This window comes from Zeus faber, assembly GCF_960531495.2.
Source record: "Zeus faber genome assembly, chromosome: 3".
Lineage (NCBI taxonomy): Eukaryota > Metazoa > Chordata > Actinopteri > Zeiformes > Zeidae > Zeus > Zeus faber.
In genome coordinates, this window is record NC_137190.1 from 17,721,608 (window position 1) to 17,741,291 (window position 19,684).

The 19,684-nt window shown below is 46.7% G+C and overlaps 1 protein-coding gene across 1 annotated transcript; it reads right to left on the reverse strand.

The window, feature by feature from the left end:
• Positions 1-15,480: 15,480 nt before the first annotated feature.
• Positions 15,481-18,999, reverse strand: LOC307227811 (CBY1-interacting BAR domain-containing protein 2-like; the record flags this gene model as incomplete). The annotated part of the gene is made up of 8 exons (XM_079997249.1): positions 15,481-15,659; positions 15,770-16,060; positions 16,783-16,896; positions 17,401-17,505; positions 18,026-18,127; positions 18,308-18,376; positions 18,546-18,780; positions 18,980-18,999. The coding sequence occupies 8 exons, from the start codon at positions 18,997-18,999 to the stop codon at positions 15,483-15,485; spliced, it is 1,113 nt and encodes a 370-aa protein (XP_079853375.1). The 3' UTR covers positions 15,481-15,482.
• Positions 19,000-19,684: the final 685 nt, after the last annotated feature.

The following is a 19,684-nucleotide window of genomic DNA, read 5'->3' on the forward strand; positions in this document are numbered from 1 at the left end:
TTTGGAGCATAATTCACAATGGCACCGATTGATAGACTGCGATCATTTACTTTATCTACATCGTAGACTTTAACATGATGGGCGTACAATGATTTTTATTTTTATTGCGGTGGCATTTGGAGAGCGTGCTTTGGAAATGTTGACGGCAGCCTGGTGGAATTATGAATTTGCCAAAATGAGGATTAAGTTCTGCTGGTTAAGACACACAGCGTATCCATTACAGTAATCTGACGGTAATGTTTCCACCGCGTTATCGCCACAGTCTTAGTTAATGGAGCCACCCAAACGTTATCAAAACAAAAAAGTAGAGCGAGGAGAAATGAATGTGGGCTGTCTCCAAAACCAAGGTGGTTTTGTGTTGTAAGCATGTGGTCGGTCTTGTTTTAACTGATTAGTTGTTTCGCGGTCGAGGGATCACTGGCACTGGTGTAACGTTTGCCACCACTAATCTGACCTGTGTATAGTGTGACGCCACTCTGTTCTACACACTGTGAGAGCTACTTGTGTGTTTATCGCTGGCTTCTTCTTGCACGTTGTGGTCCTTTGCTGTTATATCCATGCAGAACCAGAAATGATGAACGATTCCAGATGAAGCTGCTAAAAGCTGTGTGAAGGGTGCACCAATACCGCTTTTTGACTGCGCAGTTCCAGACCCTTTACTGTAACACTGGAACAATTGGGTAATACCAATTACTACCATTGCTTTACAAAGTAAGTTATTTGACAGCAAAAATCTCAGTTTATTTACAGTATAAAGTGGACCCATATTACTTTGGCCATTGAAAATCCCCTTAATGAAGTTGTGACAGGGAGGACACAATTATAATATATTATTAATAATAATAATAATAATAATAATAATAATAATAATTGCAAGGCATCAATATAGCCCACTAATGGTTATAAAAATTATATGTTCGCCAATTCCGGCTGTTTTCCATAGGATGAAGGGCTTCTGGTCCAAAATAAGAGGCTTTTCATGTCGTCTATACAGTGCAACATCCCGCATCGGAACTCACTGATATCTAAATACATATGTAAATGTCTTATATTGAATGTCTTTCTGGTAATGTTCTATATTGTCTACATTCTCACTTGTTTTAAAAGTAGAAGTGTGTGATTAGAATGGTCAAAACCGGAAGTGGGATTTTGATATCGATCGGCGATGTTGTGGTGCGATGTTGTGGTGGAACGGAAAGCGCGGTAAACGACCTCCAAATTTATTCATGAACTGAAAACACATTTCAAAAAGTACAAACATTGAAACCTTGAAAGATTGAAGAGCCTGTCACCACAGCATGTGTAATATAACAGCTATTACAAAATATTGGTTCCAGATAAAGGCCCTTGTTTTCGGGGAGTTTTAGGGGGGGGAGAGGTTTGTGCCTAAAAGTCCCAAGGGACTTTGGTCTTTATGTAAACTTTTGACAAAAATGACTCTTGATTGTAGCTGCCGCGGAGCAGTTGGAAGTCTCGTTTCTTCCCACAATGCACTTTGAAGGACGACGGAAGGAAATGAACGCTCACTTTAGGAATAAAACGTGTTTTCTTTTCCCGTGCACTCCCTTCCCTCTCACTGTTTAAAATGTTGAGGTCACAGTGTCACTTTTTTTTTTTCATTAACCTATAATTTCCATCGGAGAGCGATCCTGTTGTTTTCCAGCGATTTTCTTTTAACCCTATGCAAACCTTTTTGTGTTTTTTGGTGTGTGTCTTTGTAGAATGTGGAACACCATTTGCATGCACTGCTCAGCTGCATATTATCATCGTGAGGAGTGTGTAACGTCATCTTTATTTTGTTATTACAACGGTATTAAAGGCATTTGTGATGGAAATGGCATGCTTCATATGGTCTCTTTACTTCTTTTTCTACAACTGCTGTTACTACTACGACAACTGTCACTACTGCTATGTACTGTTTACTACTATATACTATGATACTTCACTGGCTGCTGTATGCCACCCTGGTACTTTCAAACTTGCTATTTGAGTGTACTATGGCTGCAGTCATACCAAACATGGTCACATACTGATTTGGTGTACTAGATAGTCTGCTAGTCGGCCATTTTGAACTCTGCTCTGGCGTGACTGGAGCTTAATGTTACTTTAAGGTTAATGTTGTTGCCAGCGGGAACGCCCGGAAGACATTTTGCACCAAATTTATGACCAGCGACGCTGTGTAGAAGTCAACATTTTTGTCCAGCTCCAATTATGGTGTCCAAGAAAAGTTAAAAGTTAGATGCAGTAATGGACACTGGTGTTGTTGTTGATCGTTGGCAGGGAGCCCTATTGGAAATGAGTCTGCCTTGTCTCCGTCGACGATGACGGATGTGAGCTGAGCCGTCAAAGACTTCCAAGGCCTCACTGACCTCACATGAACTACGAAGAAAGAAAGCTGAAATGTTTTACTCAGACGTTGTAATTACTTCACATTAGCTTCACTTGACATTTGACCTCTTTGGGTTTCCGTGCATAACAGCTGCAACATCTTTGACTCTTTTATTACCGTAAATCATGGTAAATATGGGCACTTCCATATTACAATCCAGTCATCCATCCATTTTGTGAAACCCTCGATACATAATTCAACATCAGCCAAGTCAACGCTGTCTGACTGGAATGGATAGAAAAGTATTCCTTGGTTGTTTTGTTGGGAACGTCAGCAGAATAAATCAACGCCGCTTTACTTGTGTCTAGGAGGGTCTTTTGTAAAGGTAGTTGCGTGTTGAGTCATGGTGCAACGATGACCTGGGATGTACGTTGTTTGGAGATCCTGTGTAATCTCCTGTGTAACCCTAGTATCTGTCCGTCGAACCCGTCCGGTTCTGTGCGACCAGGACAAAAGGCTTCTCCGCCGCGGTGTCAGGTTCCGTGTAACGCTGAGACCGTGGTGAGCGACCTGCTTTGGGTCCCAGTGAGAGCACAGGCCATCTTCCCATATTGCGTATTTAGGCGCTCGGGGGCCTCGTGAATTTGTGAGGATTTATTTTTCCTGTGTCACTCCAGCGATTGGCACTGTGCATTACTCACATCCCATGAGTCTCCCGCTGATTAGAATTAGCAAAAAAAAGATCCCGAGAGGACGTAAAGAGTGGATGCAGACATGGTGGGCAGAGGAGAGGACACATACACTTGTAGTTTTTGGGACTTTATCGATGAAAATTCGGCCCTTTTTCGAGATTTGGCGGCGCTCCCAGATTTTTTATTTTAATCCATTCCTAGAACACAACAGACCAAAACTTGTTACACGGCACTACAAGGATAATCATCATTGAAAAACCGAGTCTGACAAATTACATTATATATTGTACAGTTTAGTACGGGTATTTTCTTTATTGCATATTGTAATTAATATTGTATAAAATGACTCATAATTGCTGTGATGAAATACATTCCTCCATATCAAGTCCTAAAACAGAGACACCTGTATCGAACGCAATGCTCAAAATGGGTTTTAGACAGACGGATAGATAGCACTGGTGGAAGGTAACCACCCCAAGAATGCGTTTCGAGACTTGTGCTTTCCAGTGCTGCTATGACAGTTTCAAGTCCTGTTTTTTTCCATCCAAGTCCAGTTCCTTGAATCAAATGATTTAAGGAGACAACCAAGCTTTATAAGACTCAATAACTCGAAGAGCAAAAGCCTCTCTAGAAGGGCTTGATGGTTTATGAGCCCACCCTCGAGGATGGGCTTCAAATCACCCAGAGACCAGGGTCAAGTGTTGAGTCGACCTGGTGGCTCCATGGTTCAGACGCTGCCGTCACAGGTTCAAGTCCAGGCTTTCCGATCCAAGTTCTGTTCCTTTAATCAGATGATTGGAGGAGGCCGACCGAGCCCATTAAGTCTCGGTGGCGCAAAGCGATCAAGTCCGCTGTCGAGGACTCAAGGGTTCAATGCCGAGTGATCCTTTGAAAGCCGGCACCTGGAGGGCACGTTCAAACGGGCCCGGAGACCAGGGCTGAGCGTCAGGGTGACCCGGTGGCACGATGGTGTTGTAATCCCACACCCAGAACACCTCCGGGGATGTCTGGCGGGTTCGACTCCCGCTCTGCCCCGGTGGCCTGACTGCAACAACAAATGTTGCTGCCAGGGGGGGGACTTGCCATCCCTCCGGGAACGATGACGCTTGGGGTTTTTCCAGAGAGAAAGCTGTGCACGGCTGACGTTTTGAAAAAACAACCGTTGAGGTAAGCGGAGAAGCGCATCTGAAACAAGACATGAATAAATATCTCGTCTAATAGATCACACATGTCTGACCACCACTAATGCGTAGCCGTCTATCATCAATTGTGTCTGTGGGTTTTGTTGTTGTGTTCCAGCTACCGGGGGTGGAGAGGCTGAGTTGAACCGGCCGCCCGCCCCTACATGCGCCGGACGTCTTACGGGTGCGTGATTACAACACCACCAGGTCGCCTTCTCGCTGAGGCCCGGGTCTCCGGGCGCTTTTAAACGTGCCCTCAGCGCCGGCTTTAAAAGATAACTGCATTGAACCCTCCGACAGCGGATTACCTCTTTGTGCCGCCGAGACTTACTGAGCTTGATCGGCCTCCTCCAATTATGCGATGGAGGGGAGGCCGTTATTTGATCCGAAGACCTGGATGGAAACGTCAGGCTTGGACTGCGTCTGAACCCATCACACCACAGAGTCCTGCTGGAGTCCAGCTTGTCTGAAATAATCAACTTTCCCCTGGCCCTAAACAGACAGACAGACAGACAGACAGACAGACAGACCGATTTTTATTTTGTGAATGAGTGAAGGAATTTACCCATTACCTGTCTATATCATATGGTATATAGTGTATACCAAATGAGATATAAAACGGAAATTATCTGTGAAATATGTACAATAACATACATTAAAATAAATAACAAATAAGAAGAGAGAATAAGAGAATAAGTATTTCATATATTCATAATATATTTCTTCTCTTGCCCTCTTGCCTTCTAACTGGGTGAGGAGCGTCTTAATGGAATTCTCATTTAGCTTTGCTCTCTGAAAAGAGCTCCCTCTAAATAGTTGTTGTTTACCAGCCAATGCTCTCATTAAGTGAGGTGGTGAGGGGGCTCACATTGGTCCTGCCTGGGGTCTCCAAATCACTAAGACCGCCCCTGAGTGAGAAGAGACATTCGCCGAACGGGGCAGAGTACAAATATATTTGAAATGCATCATCAAACAGTGGCAACCTTTTTTTAAGTTCAAGTTCAAGAGGTTTATTCGTCACATGCTTTCATACATATATGCAGTGAAATGTAATGCAACGCACCCGGTGATAACAGACAATATGTCCAAGGGAAAAAATGTCTTTCTAATAGACCAACTAACTGATTCCTAAAACGTAATACAGTAAGTCGAATACTTAGAGAATAAAATAAAAATATATAGAATAAAATAAAATACAATAAAATAAATAGATAAAGGGAATATGCTTATGAATATGGAATAGGCAATTATGTATATACAGATATGTGCATTAAAGTGGCATGTGAATGAAGTGAGCTAGTGTTTGTGGGTGAATACAGCACAGTATACAACAGTACGGCGCAGCAATACGGCATCACCGAACAACCCTGAACAGCACTACACCAGGTGTAGTAGCAACACTGCTACTACACCTGGTGTATAAGTCCTGCAGGTGGGGGAGGGTCGTTCCAGTTGTACGTTCAGCTGAACGCACCACCCTCTGCAGGGCCTGCCTGTCCTGAGCAGTACAGTTCCCAAACCAGGCAGTGATGTTGCCTGTCAGGATGCTCTCCACCGCTCCACAGTAGAAGGACTTGAGGATCCTCACCCGGAATTTCCTCAGCTGCCTGAGGTGGTAACGACGCTTCTTCACCTTCCTTGCACCTTAATGTATTATCGTCAATCCGCTTTAACTGACACTACAACGAACATTTGTCTGATATATTTGTGCTTTACGAAACACCAGCATGATAACATCGTCTTTCCTGGTATTTTGGTGGTTCAAGCCCGTGGTATAGTCAGTGGCAGTGTGGTTTCACGCTGCGCACTCTGATTATTCTCCCCCTCCGGGGGCTGTCATTATCATACCACACCCAGCAGCCATTTGCATCCAACACCAAAATTAGCCGGTGCGGATGGACACGGCGGGACACGTGCAATAAACAACCTCATTAGAAATGGCCTCCCCCCTTGATTCAACGGGAGTCTTTTCTCTGAATTCTCTGGACCCCGGTGCTCAGCAGCAGGTCCTCCTCTGCTGCACGGCTTGGATTGCACCCTCAGTATTTGGGGACCGGGGTTGAGATTAACCGTCTCCAATCCTGCCGCCAACTCACCGCCCAAGAACGGGTCTCATGTCTCCCGTCTGAATAATTGATGGCCGCCGCTGGCTGTGATATACTGTACCGTGATATTCGCTCTGACTCAGCAAACCGCCGGAGCTGTTCTGGCTTTAATGGCTGACTGGGAGCTGAATAATTAATACTTGTCTGAATGAATTCCCAAGTTCGAATTTGGAAAGTTCCTTCTTTGCTTTTCTGGAGAACATTTTTGGGAATCTTTCCTCCCTATTTTGGCCTTTATCTGCCAAAGCTTTGGCCGCTAATGCCTTTGCCTTCCCAGAAATCCTTCTCTTGTTTACATTTTAGCTCTCTGCCTGAGCGCACACACACACACAAACACGCACACACACACACGCACACATACAAACATACACTCAAATCGCAAATTAGGAGTGGGTCAGTCCAAGAAAATCTAGCTTCTCTCAGACCCCTGCGCCATCTTCTCCTCATCCTCTCCCCAAGTAAACATCTCCCTTCCTGTCCCCCTTCGTGTACAGGCTAAGCCATCTATTATTCTGGATTAACTATCTGGGCACCGGATCTATGTTCTCAGCCATTGTTTTCTTTTTCCTTTTCATTTTTTTAACCGGTGCTCAACCTGCAATGCAACTCTTTATTCATTCTTAAATCATCAAGAACTGCTGCAACAACTCTGTCCTGTGGACGACCTGCAGGATGACAAGAGCACAGTTTTTGTTGTACAGAACCACCACCAATCCCCCTCTTTGGAGAACTATTTTACCATGTTTGGGTCTATAAACAACTGATCACTACTCCAATAGGGGGAGAATCACCATGGGTGAGACGAATAAACATTGACCCAAACACCATTTACACGGAAACATAAACATTGGACAACAACATGTATTGAAAAACAGAATTAATCAGGTCCAGGAAAACTGGAACTACAACTAGGCACGTGGCCTCTTCCTGTCATAGTTATGACAGTAAATGAGGGAGGAAAGGAGAGGGATGTAACCAGGAGGGTGCTGGGCTGCATTCGTAGCAGGTGTGTTTGTGTGTGTGTGTGTGTGTGTGTGTGTGTGTGTGTGTGTGTGTGTGTGTGTGTGTGTGTGTGTGTGTGTGTGTGTGTGTGTGTGTGTGTGTGTGTGTGTGACGGGACCGCCTGTGTGTGTGGGTAAGATGTCCACCGGTGAGTGTACAGGACTTATCCTAATGGGTTCTGTTGTATAAGGTCGGTATTATGTCGTGGCGCCTCCAAGCATCCAGGCCCGAACCCCCGCCCATTCCCACCTGTGCCCGGCGCAAGGGTGGGCTAAACTTGGGGCACCCAGATATATGGGCCCTCCACCCAGGGGCCCTGGAAGGCACCCGGTGGAGCTCTCCGCAACCCCGCCAGGTCGCAGCACACCGGCGGGGGGCCCACCCGGCCGCCACACCGACCTGCCACCCTGAAAAACTCCAGTGCTCAATGTGTGCTGTTGGCAAGTGCAGTCAAAATTGCGTGGTGTGGGGGCGAGTCCTTCGGGCAAGTGGAACCCGAATCACTTGCAGCCCTCCTGCCCTGCAGACCCTGGTCCGGTGGAGTGTGTTCGGAGTAGGATTGGTGTGCAGGTGTATGTGTTCGAAGCTCACATGAGTGGGATTAAAAATTAGGGATGGACAAGAAGCACGCTGGGGCAGGAGCGCGACAGGGCCGCCCGCCCTATCACCACCCACATAGCTCGCACCCCACCCATCCCGCAAGCCCGAGGCCTATTATGTGGGTGTATGTACTGAGTATGAGTTTTGGCAGTGAGAGGGATAGGCGAAGCGCAACCAGATCGACGCAGGGGCGCAGCAGGTCGGGGAGCAACCACGCGGAGCCCACCCCGGACCCCAGCACACCCACCTCCGGTACCTGGTGGCACCCAACCTACAGCGACCAGCCACGGGCGCAGAGCGGCCTGCCGGGCAGCTCCGCGCCCCCATCAGGCCCCTGGTCAGCTCCCAGCCGTCGAGCATGCGGCCCACAGAACAGAGGGCGCTGCAGCCTTTGTTTTCAAAGCATTTCTTAAAAGGCGCAATGGTCCAGCAGAAGGATTGAGGGCTCCACCACCACCACCACCACCGCCACCTCACATCCCACACGCACGCACGCACACACACACACACACACACACGCTCTCTGTGGGGAGAAGGGAATACTTCCCCTCGGTAAACAGAGCTTTCAGCAGGATTCCAGACCCTCCTAACTCATATTTATGGTCCGTTGAAACACAGTGTATATATTTATATTCATCCCAGTGGGTTCAACTAGCGGTAAAAGTAAGGAGCAAGAAATATAAATCTTTTTTCCTCTTGTCATTAGTAAGAGTAATATTTTCTTGGTTTGGCTCCTATTTACCTGAGCAACCTATTTGTCTAGGAGTCGAGGCCATTATGGCCTGCGATCCCAGGACTTCCTACTGATGTCTGAGGTTTAGGTATATTCAAATAATTTGCTAATTTGTGTTTGAGTGTTTATTGTCCTTTTTATGGTTGTATTGTCCTTGTCTATAACCTTGACGTATCTTGTTTTACGCTGCCTTCTTGGCCAGGTCTCTCTTGAAAATAGATTTTAAACTCAATGAGACTCGTCTGGTTGAATAATGGCATAACAAAAAAAACAGCACTCTTAGGAATTTGACTTCCCCTTTTCATAACCCAGTGTGGTTAGAAGATATATTTGACTGTAACAGTAGTTATAGGAACTATGTGTTATAGGAACTAAAAAATACACGCAGTTGTTTGCAAAGACAATGATTACATAACAGAGCATGTTCTCTGCAAACACAAATTGAGGTCATACCTATAACTGAGCTGTGGATGATGCATTATTATTATTATTATTATTATTATTATTATTATTGTTATTATTATTATTTTTATTATTATTATTATCATTATTATTATTTTAAATGAAATTATGATTCATAATTGTATTATTTTGTTATTATTCTTCTTTATTTTATTTTTTTGAGGTTGCATTATAAGTATCTCACATGACGCCCAACAGTGAAATCCAGTTGTTTGGCATTCTACTGGAGCGCTCGGAACCCTCTGACCCGCTGTAATAATAAGACTCAGGTGCTCAGACTCACGTGCGCCGAGCAGCAGTTATTGTTGCCGCCTGGAAGAATTGCTCTGAATAAAACACGGCTCTCGTCTGGATGTGGTGAGATAGTGCTTTTTTTTATTTTTTTATTATCAAATAGATGTGTCATAAGTTATTTATTGATGGTTTCATCTCCTTTCTTCCAGCCTTAGTGGTTTTCCTTTTCCATCCATTTAAGTCCTAAAACCTTTTGCGTCCTTTTGAGTGAGTTTACATTTAGTTGCTTTTCCATTTTCGTAATGGAAATTATAATGATTTATCTTGTTTCGATGTCTGACTCTCTCCGCTCGATTGAATTTACCTTTTGTCCGTCCGATAACTCGACCCTGTCTTCCCTCTTACCCCTCTCTCTCTCTCTCTCTCTCTCGCTCTCCTTTCTTCCTCTCTTCTTTGCTGTCCTCCTGTCTTCTGCCTCTGACGCTCGGAGTGCATCGAGACCCCAGCAGACGCTCTAAATGGTTTATTCCGGCACCCCGGCCGGTGCCACGCTCATAAATAATGCACCACTCCAGACTATTTTCTCCTTCTTCAAATCAGAGGGAGAGACCTGAGGGCCGTGAAGAACAAATGGACCAAACATCCATCTGTCTCTCCGACAGCTGGAAAAGCAGATGCTGTCTTTTCCGCCAAAGCTAAAGACAACTCCTGTTTGTCACTGTGGTTTGTGGATGTGAAAATGACCCCGCCTCTCCCATCGGATGACCAACTTACTGTAAACGGGTGGAAAGAGACTCCTCGGTACTCTGATAATAGCATTGTAAACTATACTGCACCCACATAACTCTACTCGTACTGGGCAGAGGTCGAGGACTTGAGTCACATGACTTGGGTCGAGTCGCAAATTAGGACTTGAGACTTGCTCGACTAACACTGATAAAAGACTCAACATGACATTGACTTGGTATTCATGACGTGAGGCTTGACTCGGACTTGAGGCAGATGACTCCAAAGAACCGGTCTTTTTCAAAAAAAATTTTAAATAAAATAAGTCCAGTCGCAACGGCGCCACCCACCCGCCTGAAGGTATTTTTTCCAGGGACTTGAGACTTGCTTGTGACTTGCACATGTGTGACTTACTCCCACCTCTGCCGAGGGCTAATTGATGTGGCAACAAAAGTGCTCAGTGTTTGGTAAACCTTTCAGTTGCCAACCCTGTTAAACCTATTATCAGTACTGACCAAGCTCCATTTTTTCTTTTTACAATTTTCTTTGTAACATGCATCAAATCTTCTTTGAGTTATCATTTCTTTCTGGGGGGAAAAAAAAATCCTCCCATTGTGGGATAATACAATGTAGGAGACACAGACGGTCTCAAGTGTCTTTATGTTCCTTTATGGTTTGATCCAGTGGCTGCTGTTACTGCTCCTGACTGGAGCTCCAACGACGCCAAAGCCAAACTCTAGGAATGAGTATAAACTGTGTTTTATATGTGATTGCCCTGCACACAACCTAGTAGATAAACAGCTAAATTGATGGAGTCTGTCTCACTGACATCGCTACGATCTTTGGCAGGAAGCTGATGCCTGCCAAAAATTATAATAATAATAATAATAATAATAATAATAATAATAATAATAATAATGATTATAATGAACGTAGCTGCAGGCAGCAATACACAGGGTCCAGCTTAGTGGTTTCAGATACGAATTACAGTTTTCTGAGTTCCCATAAAACACACCATCGTGGAGTCCAGACTACTTAGCTTGCATGGTGCGAATGTGCGTTCGTAGCCACAACATACACATACATAGCAAATTGAATGACGATGTCACAAAGCGTATTAATCCACAAACTCATCTCGCTCTACTACCCGACCGGAAGTTTTAGAACCTTGGCATGTAGGCGATGCACATATGTTTGGCTACTTCCGGCACAATTTAATCTGACTTTCACTAATTCCTGCTCTGTATGTAGATGGATGAAACCACGAGATGTCTGCGATGTCCCGGCTCTAACAAGACCTCAACCGTGTCCATAGCTTTAGCAGTTGTCGTGTTCCAGACACTTTTAGCCCGATAATAATAATATGCCATGGATAATAATAATAATTAAAAAAAATCCGAACAATAACAACAGGGAATCCCTGCAGGAAGGACCCCCTCATAATATGGCAATAATAATAATTAAAACAAAAATAATAATAATGTTGGGCAGGGCCATCTACGCCCTCATTCCCTTGTAGGCTACCACCAGTAATTTGTCACAGGGAATGTCGTCACCGACCCTCCTCCTCACACCACATCATCATCACCCAAAAAAACCCACTGTCTGCTGTTGGGGAGGAGGGCTGTGCATGTGAGCAGTTCCACAAAACGTGACTGCCGTCACTACAGATCTGTGTAACCCCCCGCCACCCCCCAGATGGAGTGCACTCCATCCGGGGGAGTTTATTTTGGAATCATTAAAAGGACGTGCACCGCTAGCTATTGGAGAAAAATTCTATTCTGAAGGTCGTTGAAGGTCACCTTGCCATTGTGCATGGATGAATGCATGTGTGTGTGTTGGGGGGGGGGGGGGTGTAACGGTATCACTTGCACCTTGCTTGCTCCAGCCACGTCGGCCCAGATGCCCCTGGGTCTCCTGCACTCACAATCACTTCTCATGAAATAGTGATGCTCTCCCACTCTCGCACACAACACCGTGCCGGGTTTTCATTACTGAGCACACACTCCTGGCTCTCTCACTTTCACCACACACACAGCCCAGGCAGCTCACATGGAGCGCAGGAGTGTGTTGCTGGATTGTGCTACGGCATCTTTTTGCCACCCGTTGGTCTGCAGCAATTCAAATCATTTGATTCAAAGAATATTCACAGTTTGGACACAAGGTTAAATACTGTGCACATGCACACATGCTGTGCACAGAGAGATAATCTCATCAGATCAGTCTTGTCTTTTGATGTCTGTTGCATGCACTGTAATCGTGGTCTGTTATTGGCTGATTAGATTGTGTCATCAATGTTATTATTCCGTGCAGCTGGAGCTGCGGACCGAGAACATCACTTCCTCTTCGCAGTTTACTGTGGTTGCATTTTGTGTGCACGTGCGTACATGAAATATAAGTGTGAGGCAAAAACAAACTGATTTCATGCATGTGCGCGCAGAGCATCCGAGTGTGGTCACGTTCGGACGTTTGGGGTTTGTGCTCTTTGCTGCCATCTGCTGGTAGGAAGCAGGAAAAGATATATTTGGCAATTTCTATTTTTTATTGAAATTAGTATTGAAATTGATTTTATTATCTATCTATCTATCTATCTATCTATCTATCTATCTATCTATCTATCTATCTATCTATCTATCTATCTATCTATTTAATTTTCCATACCTTGACAAATCCCTCGCACAAGTAACTTTCTTGGACTCACACAGACACATTATAAACCCATTTAAATGTCTCACCACTTTGTGCTGACGGGGATAAATGAACCACTATTTGGACCCCCATCCCATCCCACCCCCCCATCCCACCCCCCCCATGTGGGTTGTGTCCTTTAAACGTGTCTCATCTGTGCTCATTCCTTCCAGGTTAGCGGATTAGAGAGAACAGGGAGAGCTGGGAGCCCGCTGGCGCAAGGGGGGAGAGAGGCCAGCCGCCATCTCTGGAGCCCACTCATCAGACGCAGCATCACTGCCTCCATCTGTTTGGAAAGGCCTCTCCTTCTCTCCTTTCACCTCTCTCTCTCCCCCTCCCTCTCCCTCTCTCTCTCTCTCTCCCCACTCCCCCCATCTCTCTCTCCCTCTCTCCCCTCCCTCTCTCTCTCTCTCTCTCTCTATATCTCTCTCTCTCTCTATCTCTCTCCCCTTCCTCTCTCGCTCGCTCTCTCTCCCCCCCTCTCTCTCTGCCCCCCTCTCTCCCCTCTCTCCCCTCCCTCTCTCTCTCTCTCTCTCTCTCTATATCTCTCTCTCTCTCTATCTCTCTCCCCTTCCTCTCTCGCTCGCTCTCTCTCCCCCCCTCTCTCTCTGCCCCCCTCTCTCCCCTCCCTCTCTCTCTCTCTCTCTCTCTCTCTCTCTCTCTATCTCTCTCCCCTTCCTCTCTCGCTCGCCCTCTCTCCCCCCCCCTCTCTCTGCCCCCCTCTCTCCCCTCACTCTCTCCCTCTCCCTCTCTCTCCCTCTCTCCCTCACTCTCTCGCTCTCCCTCCCGCTCTCTCTCTCTCTCCCCCCCTCCCTCTCTCTCCCCTCCCACCCTATCTCTCTCGCTCTCTCTCTCTTTCCCCACTCCCCCATCTCTTTCTCCCTCTCGCTCTCTCTCTCTCCCCTCCCTCTCTCTCTATCTCTCTCCCCTTCCTCTCTCGCTTTCTCCCTCTCCCTCTCTCTCTCTCTCCCCTCTCCCTCTCTCTCCCTCTTCTCACTCTCTCTCCCCCTCGCTCTCTCTCTCTCCCTCCCACTCTCTCTCTCTCACCCCCCCTCTCTCCCCCTCCCACTCTCCCTCTCTCTCCCTCTCTCTCACTATCCCTCTCCCCCTCACTCTCTCTCTCTCCCTCCCGCTCTCTCTCTCTCCCCCTCCCTCTCTCTCCCCCTCCCACCCCATCTCTCTCGCTCTCTCTCTCTTTCCCCACTCTCCCATCTCTTTCTCCCTCTCGCTCTCTCTCTCTCCCCTCCCTCTCTCTCTATCTCTCTCCCCTTCCTCTCTCGCTTTCTCCCTCTCCCTCTCTCTCTCCCCTCTCCCTCTCTCTCCCTCTTTCTCACTATCTCTCTCCCCCTCGCTCTCTCTCCCTCTCTCTCCCCCTCCCACTCTCTCTCTCTCTCCCTCTCTCTCCCCCCCTCCCTCCCTCTCTCTCTCTCTCTGTGTTTGCAAAAACATGCCACTGTTGCTATGGAAACCGACTCCAGACCCGTCCTCTTGTGTCAGGTCAATAGACGTCCAGGCCAACGATTACCTCTCACAGGAACCACCTTGGTGGAGCCGATGGGGGGGGGGGGCGGGTTTGTGTTCCTTTCCTGTTGCCGTCCTCACCGTCTCTCTTCCGTCTGATACGACAGCACAGTCACGGGAAGGTGAGAAGGGAAAAACAAAATAAAGAATCTTGACTCAGCCGTTCCTATTTTATGACAGGAAGTCGGGGTTGGCTGCCAGAGAACTTCTGAGAGCAGGTTTGACGGGGGAGTCAGATAATGTGGACTGTTTTCTACCTCTCCACTGATACGGTGCTGTTCCTCAGGAATTCCAGTGTTTACCTGTCAAACGCTGCCATTCTACAATAGATCACATTTTGAGACGACACAAACATCCAATCAGGGAATTTCACCAGATGCTTCCAAAAAAAGTTTGGAACCTATAATGACCCTCATGCACATTCAATGGACTGAAACCTGGGTGAAATGTAACAGAAAGCAATATGTCATGTTCAGCCTGCAGTACAGCTTTCCATTAATGTGTGTGTGTGCGTGCATGCGTGCGTGCGAGCAAATGTGCTTGGGAGAGGATGGAAACACATAAACATGATGTGTGCTTAATGGAAAACATAGTCAGGAATAGAATCGAATATTTTCTTTCTCCACACGGGAACCTAAGGTGTAACGTCCGTTCTCCTCTCGCTGCTTCTCAGCGTTCCCATTGTGTCGGGCTTCATAAGGGAGGTACTGAAAAACAAAACGAAATGATGAAGAATCATAACACTTGACGAATTTAAAGAATAGTGTTCTATACGTTCCATACAGAACGCCTCGGGCTCGTCATTCCATTCCCATCTCAGCGGGAATGGGATGACGACGAGATCTTTCACGAAGCCTATTGCAAATAGCATATTGTGTTTCATTCTTTTTTATTTCTGTGTGGCTACAAAAATGGCGTTTTATTTTCTATTCACGAGGTACAGATGGAGCAATTTCGACAGAACGACAAATTGCTTTCATTGTTTCAGAATAACATTTCACAGAACCACTACGTAGGTGCACTCCTTAAATCCCACAACATGCCGTAGTATAACCGTAGTGATGGTGACGGAGGTTTTGATTTCGGTTGAGATTTGCTTTGCATCTTTTACACAGAGGCACAAACAATAAACTTTATTTATCTCAAAGATCTGCAGAGGGCGACAACAGCATTTGCGGTGCATTTGGTTCGTGTTTGGAAGGCATGAGATCAGTACTGCAGTCTTCTCCTCTGGACGTACTGAGCCGCGTACGACTGCCTGCTGGCGTGCTGATCCTCCTCCATCTCTGACTCGTATGTCTCTTCTTCATCATCGTCCTTGTCTTCCTCTTCTTCGTCCTCCTCTTCCTCCTCTATTCTCTTCTGGTGTTGGAGGGCGGTACGAGCCTGCCGATGGAACAGTGGTGTCAAGGTCAGTGACGGGTAAACGACAAACCTGCGCGTGAAGGACTTTTCCTCGTTATTATTCCTACGTTCACATGCGATTCCGCGCTCACCCGCCGCGGCGCCGCGGGGCTCTGGTGCTGCTGGAGCCGGTGGCCGTGCTCTCGGCCGGACGCCAGAGTGGAGCTGAAGCTTCGGCCCCTCAGGGAGGCCAGCGAGTTGTGGGTTGAGGTGAAATTCTGGTTCCTGGAGGAGGCCAGGGCTGAGGAGCTGAGGCTCTGGCCCATTGTGGACTCCCTGGTGGGGCTGGCAGTGGGGCTCATGGAGCCCGTGGAGTGGCTGGCCAGCATGGTCTCCAGAGGCCCCGGCAGCGGGTCAGACATCCGGATCCTTCCGTTAAACAGCTGGTGGGAGAGAGAGAGAGAGAGAGAGAGAGAGAGAGAGAGAGAGAGAGAGAGAGAGAGAGGAGAGAGAGCATCATAATATTGTTTTTTTTTCCTGTTGAGAAAATGATTTCTCTCTATTCTTCCTGAATTCCGAAACTGCCAATAATAGCGGTGAAAAAAAACATCATCTAAATGCGTTTTTACAGTTCATTTGGATTCTTGGCTGCAATGTGTTGTTTCAGCAGCAGATGACACTGTGGCTACTAATCATGGACCAGAGCCCAGAACGTGAGAGTCCTTATTGAGGACCCAAACTACTTAAAAAAGCAGTTTGGGGGTAGAATGAGTACCAGACCCTACCGGTACTTAACAACCAAAGCCTACGTTAAAAAACCATTAGGAACCAAAATTGGAGAGGACCCTGGTTCGTAACGGCGAGCGCCAAGTACCACCAAAGGCCCTTTCTGAGACAAGAAAAACCCTGGTTATTGATATAATTAATCCAGCATTATGGTTACGGTTCATACATTTGGGAAACTGAACATCTGAAATCTATGAATATTTTTTGAATGAATCAACAATCAAAACAATAACCAGGCACATTGTGTGTGTGTGTGTGTGTGTGTGTGTGTGTGTGTGTGCGTGTGTATATATATATATATATATATATATATATATATATATATATATATATATATATATATATATATATATATATATATGCATCACGTATGCTGCACCTCCAGATCCTTGTAGATGTCCATGGTCTCCAGATTTTCAAACGTGTGCGCGTAGACCTCCAGGGCTTTGGCGTGGAAGAGCATCTCCACTGTGATGAAGTCTGTGAAAATCCTCTGCCAAGAGGCCAAACGTCTGTGTGATTTTCATATCTGCTTTGTATATCTCCACGAGCTTTAAGTCCGTTCAGTTTACTTTGATTTAAGAAAAATACCAGAAGGCAGCAAGTTCTGGAGCCAGTGCACAGAGAGCGCAAATACCCTGGTCTCTGGTTATGACCGTTCAAAGAATCAATGTCCCAGTAAACAGCGAAAGGTTTGTGTGTCTTGGTTTTTAACCTGGGTAGCTGGGAGCCCAAAATAAAGTGTAAAGAGTGGATTTAAGATCCACAGATGTGACGACGGTTCTTAGCTTTTCTAGCACTGTCAGGCTGGATTGTAAGACCCAAATAAAGTTTTTTATCCAGGTAATGTTACGGTGTAGTGCATCTCTGCTCTTTGGATTGACAGGGAGTGTGTGTGTGTGTGTGTGTGTGTGTGTGTGTGTGTGTGTGTGTGTGTGTGTGTGTGTGTGTGTGTGTGTGTGTGTGTGTGTGTGCTTGCTTGTGTTTGGAGGCTTGCCTTGAGGTCCTCCAGCTTCTGCCTCTGGAAGTCACCGATGGCCTCCTCCATCTGCCTGGTGCTCCTCTGGGCGCTGTTGGAGGCTTTCTGGGCGTTGATCTCCGCCTGTGATGAGCCACATCATCCAGAGAGCTTTACCTTGTGGTCCTCACTGTCCGGACCGCTGAGGGACCAGCACTTTGAGGATTTAAACAAATCAAAATTACGATTTCGTGAACGTTTTACCTGTGACTGAAGGGCTTTGTTGAGGAATAAAAAGGAGCATTTTTTGAATTGCTTCACTCATTTATGATGAACTGTGTGTGTACCTAAATGTTCTGTGTCATATCCTTCATCCTTTAAATCAAATCCCTTATCAAAGTAATAACACAAAATTTTTAATTTGAATACGATTCCATTTTTTAAAGTGCCAACCCTTCAGATCGTCTGTGTGGTGGATCGATTGCCAATTGTTTTTTTTTTCTCTCACAGATTACTACTTTAATATCACAATTAATATAATATTATCCCTGTCATCAGGTGTGATATTTGGTGTACCATGAGGAAATGCACAGAGCCTCCATGCGACAGGTGGTTGCGCACGGATTTATCGAGAGGGCTCGGACGGCAGGTAGAGGAAGGATACGATGCTCTGCCGATCCGCCGGGTTCTTCAGGCGGATCTTCTCCAGCTTCTGCAGCTGATTCAGCTCCCTGGTGCGGTCGGTGTTGAACTTCTTCAGCTCGTCCTGAACACCGGGGGAGAACAGGAGCACATATACCGCTTCAGACGTCTCGAGGTAAAGCCGCGCATGCGTTGCATCGACTACTGACTCCTGCACCGTCTCTGTTCCCTAATTGAGCGGAGTCGAGGGATCTCTGTGGTGTCGCTCCAACAAGCTTTTTTTTTTTTTTTTTTCCTCTCTCACCCTTTTATTCTTCACCATGTCGCCGTAGGCTTTGAGAGGAGTCACCACTTTTGTTTCCAGCCTCTCCACCTGTAAGGAACAAAGATGATGGCGTTGGCAAGCTGATCTGTGAGAAGTGAACAATGCTATTTAAGGCAAAAAGACTTGGAAAAAACACTGAAAAAACCCAAAGGGAGGATTCCCTGCATATTCCCCCCTCGCTTCCCCCCGCCCGTCCCCCAGTTCCCATCTGCTCCACCTGAGCCTGCCGGTAGTCCTGCACCATGGCCAGGTCTTCGGCCAGGTTTTTGAAGCCGATCTGGAGCTCCCTGTCTTCCGTGTTGGAGAAATCAAAGAGCTGGGTGACCAGCAGGTCCGCTCTGTCCCTCAGCTTGGCCGTCTTCCTCGTGTAGGAGGCCAGGAGCGAGCAGAACCGGCCCAGGTACTTGTCGGCGTGGTCCACCGTCTGCTCCATGCTCTTCACCTGCGCATCCCTGCTCTCACACGTTCGAGACACAAATAAATTGCACTTTCGCTGGTGTACGATGTCTTAAGCGCTGTCGGTGTGAAACTAGCCTTTCCAAACACGCTTTATAAAAATCTTTTCAAAGAATCAAATTTCGATCGCACCCAAGTGTATTATTTGCCCATAACTCATGCATCCATAGTTGTGAACGTAACGATGAAGGTTACCTGGAGAAGAGGCTATTCATGTTCGCTCTGCCGGGTTCCCTTTCTTCTCCCCACCCCGACTCCGGTGTTGGCTCCAACTGCACCTGGTCACCGGAGGACGGTCACTATGGAAGCAACAACAACAGAAGGTGCGCGCGTGAGGAACGCACGGGTGCAGCAGCTGCTCCGGGCCACACGGGGGCGGCAGACCGACATGGCTGGCTGTCTTGGCCTGAAAAACGCAGGGACCGGGTTTTTTTTTCGAAGGGGGAATAATGTAGGAATCGCATTCCTCTCCTCATGACGATCGGGGTGTCTGGTAAAACCAGCGTGTTACTGTAGATCTCATTCTCTCATGCTTCCTCTCTCGACCCCCCCACCGCCCTCTCTCTCTCTCTCTCTCTCTCCCTCTCTCTCTCTCTCTCTCTCCCTCCTTCTTTCTCTTCCAGCGGAGGTATTGTAACGACGGAGCATTAACAGTCTGCGAGTGGGGAGTGCTGAAGCCCGGCCAGCTCAGCTCTCACTCTGAAGAATGTGTTGGCATATACAAGGGGCGCCACTCAAATGGAACTTTAATTCATTTACACAAAAATAACCATTGTAAAAGCAGGCCTCCCTGTGTGTGGCTTGTAGCTAGTGCAATAAAACAAAGGAACATAACTTGATTTAACTTGAGAATTAGCATTTTATAAGGATTTGTATGCATTGTGTGTGTGTGTGTGTGTG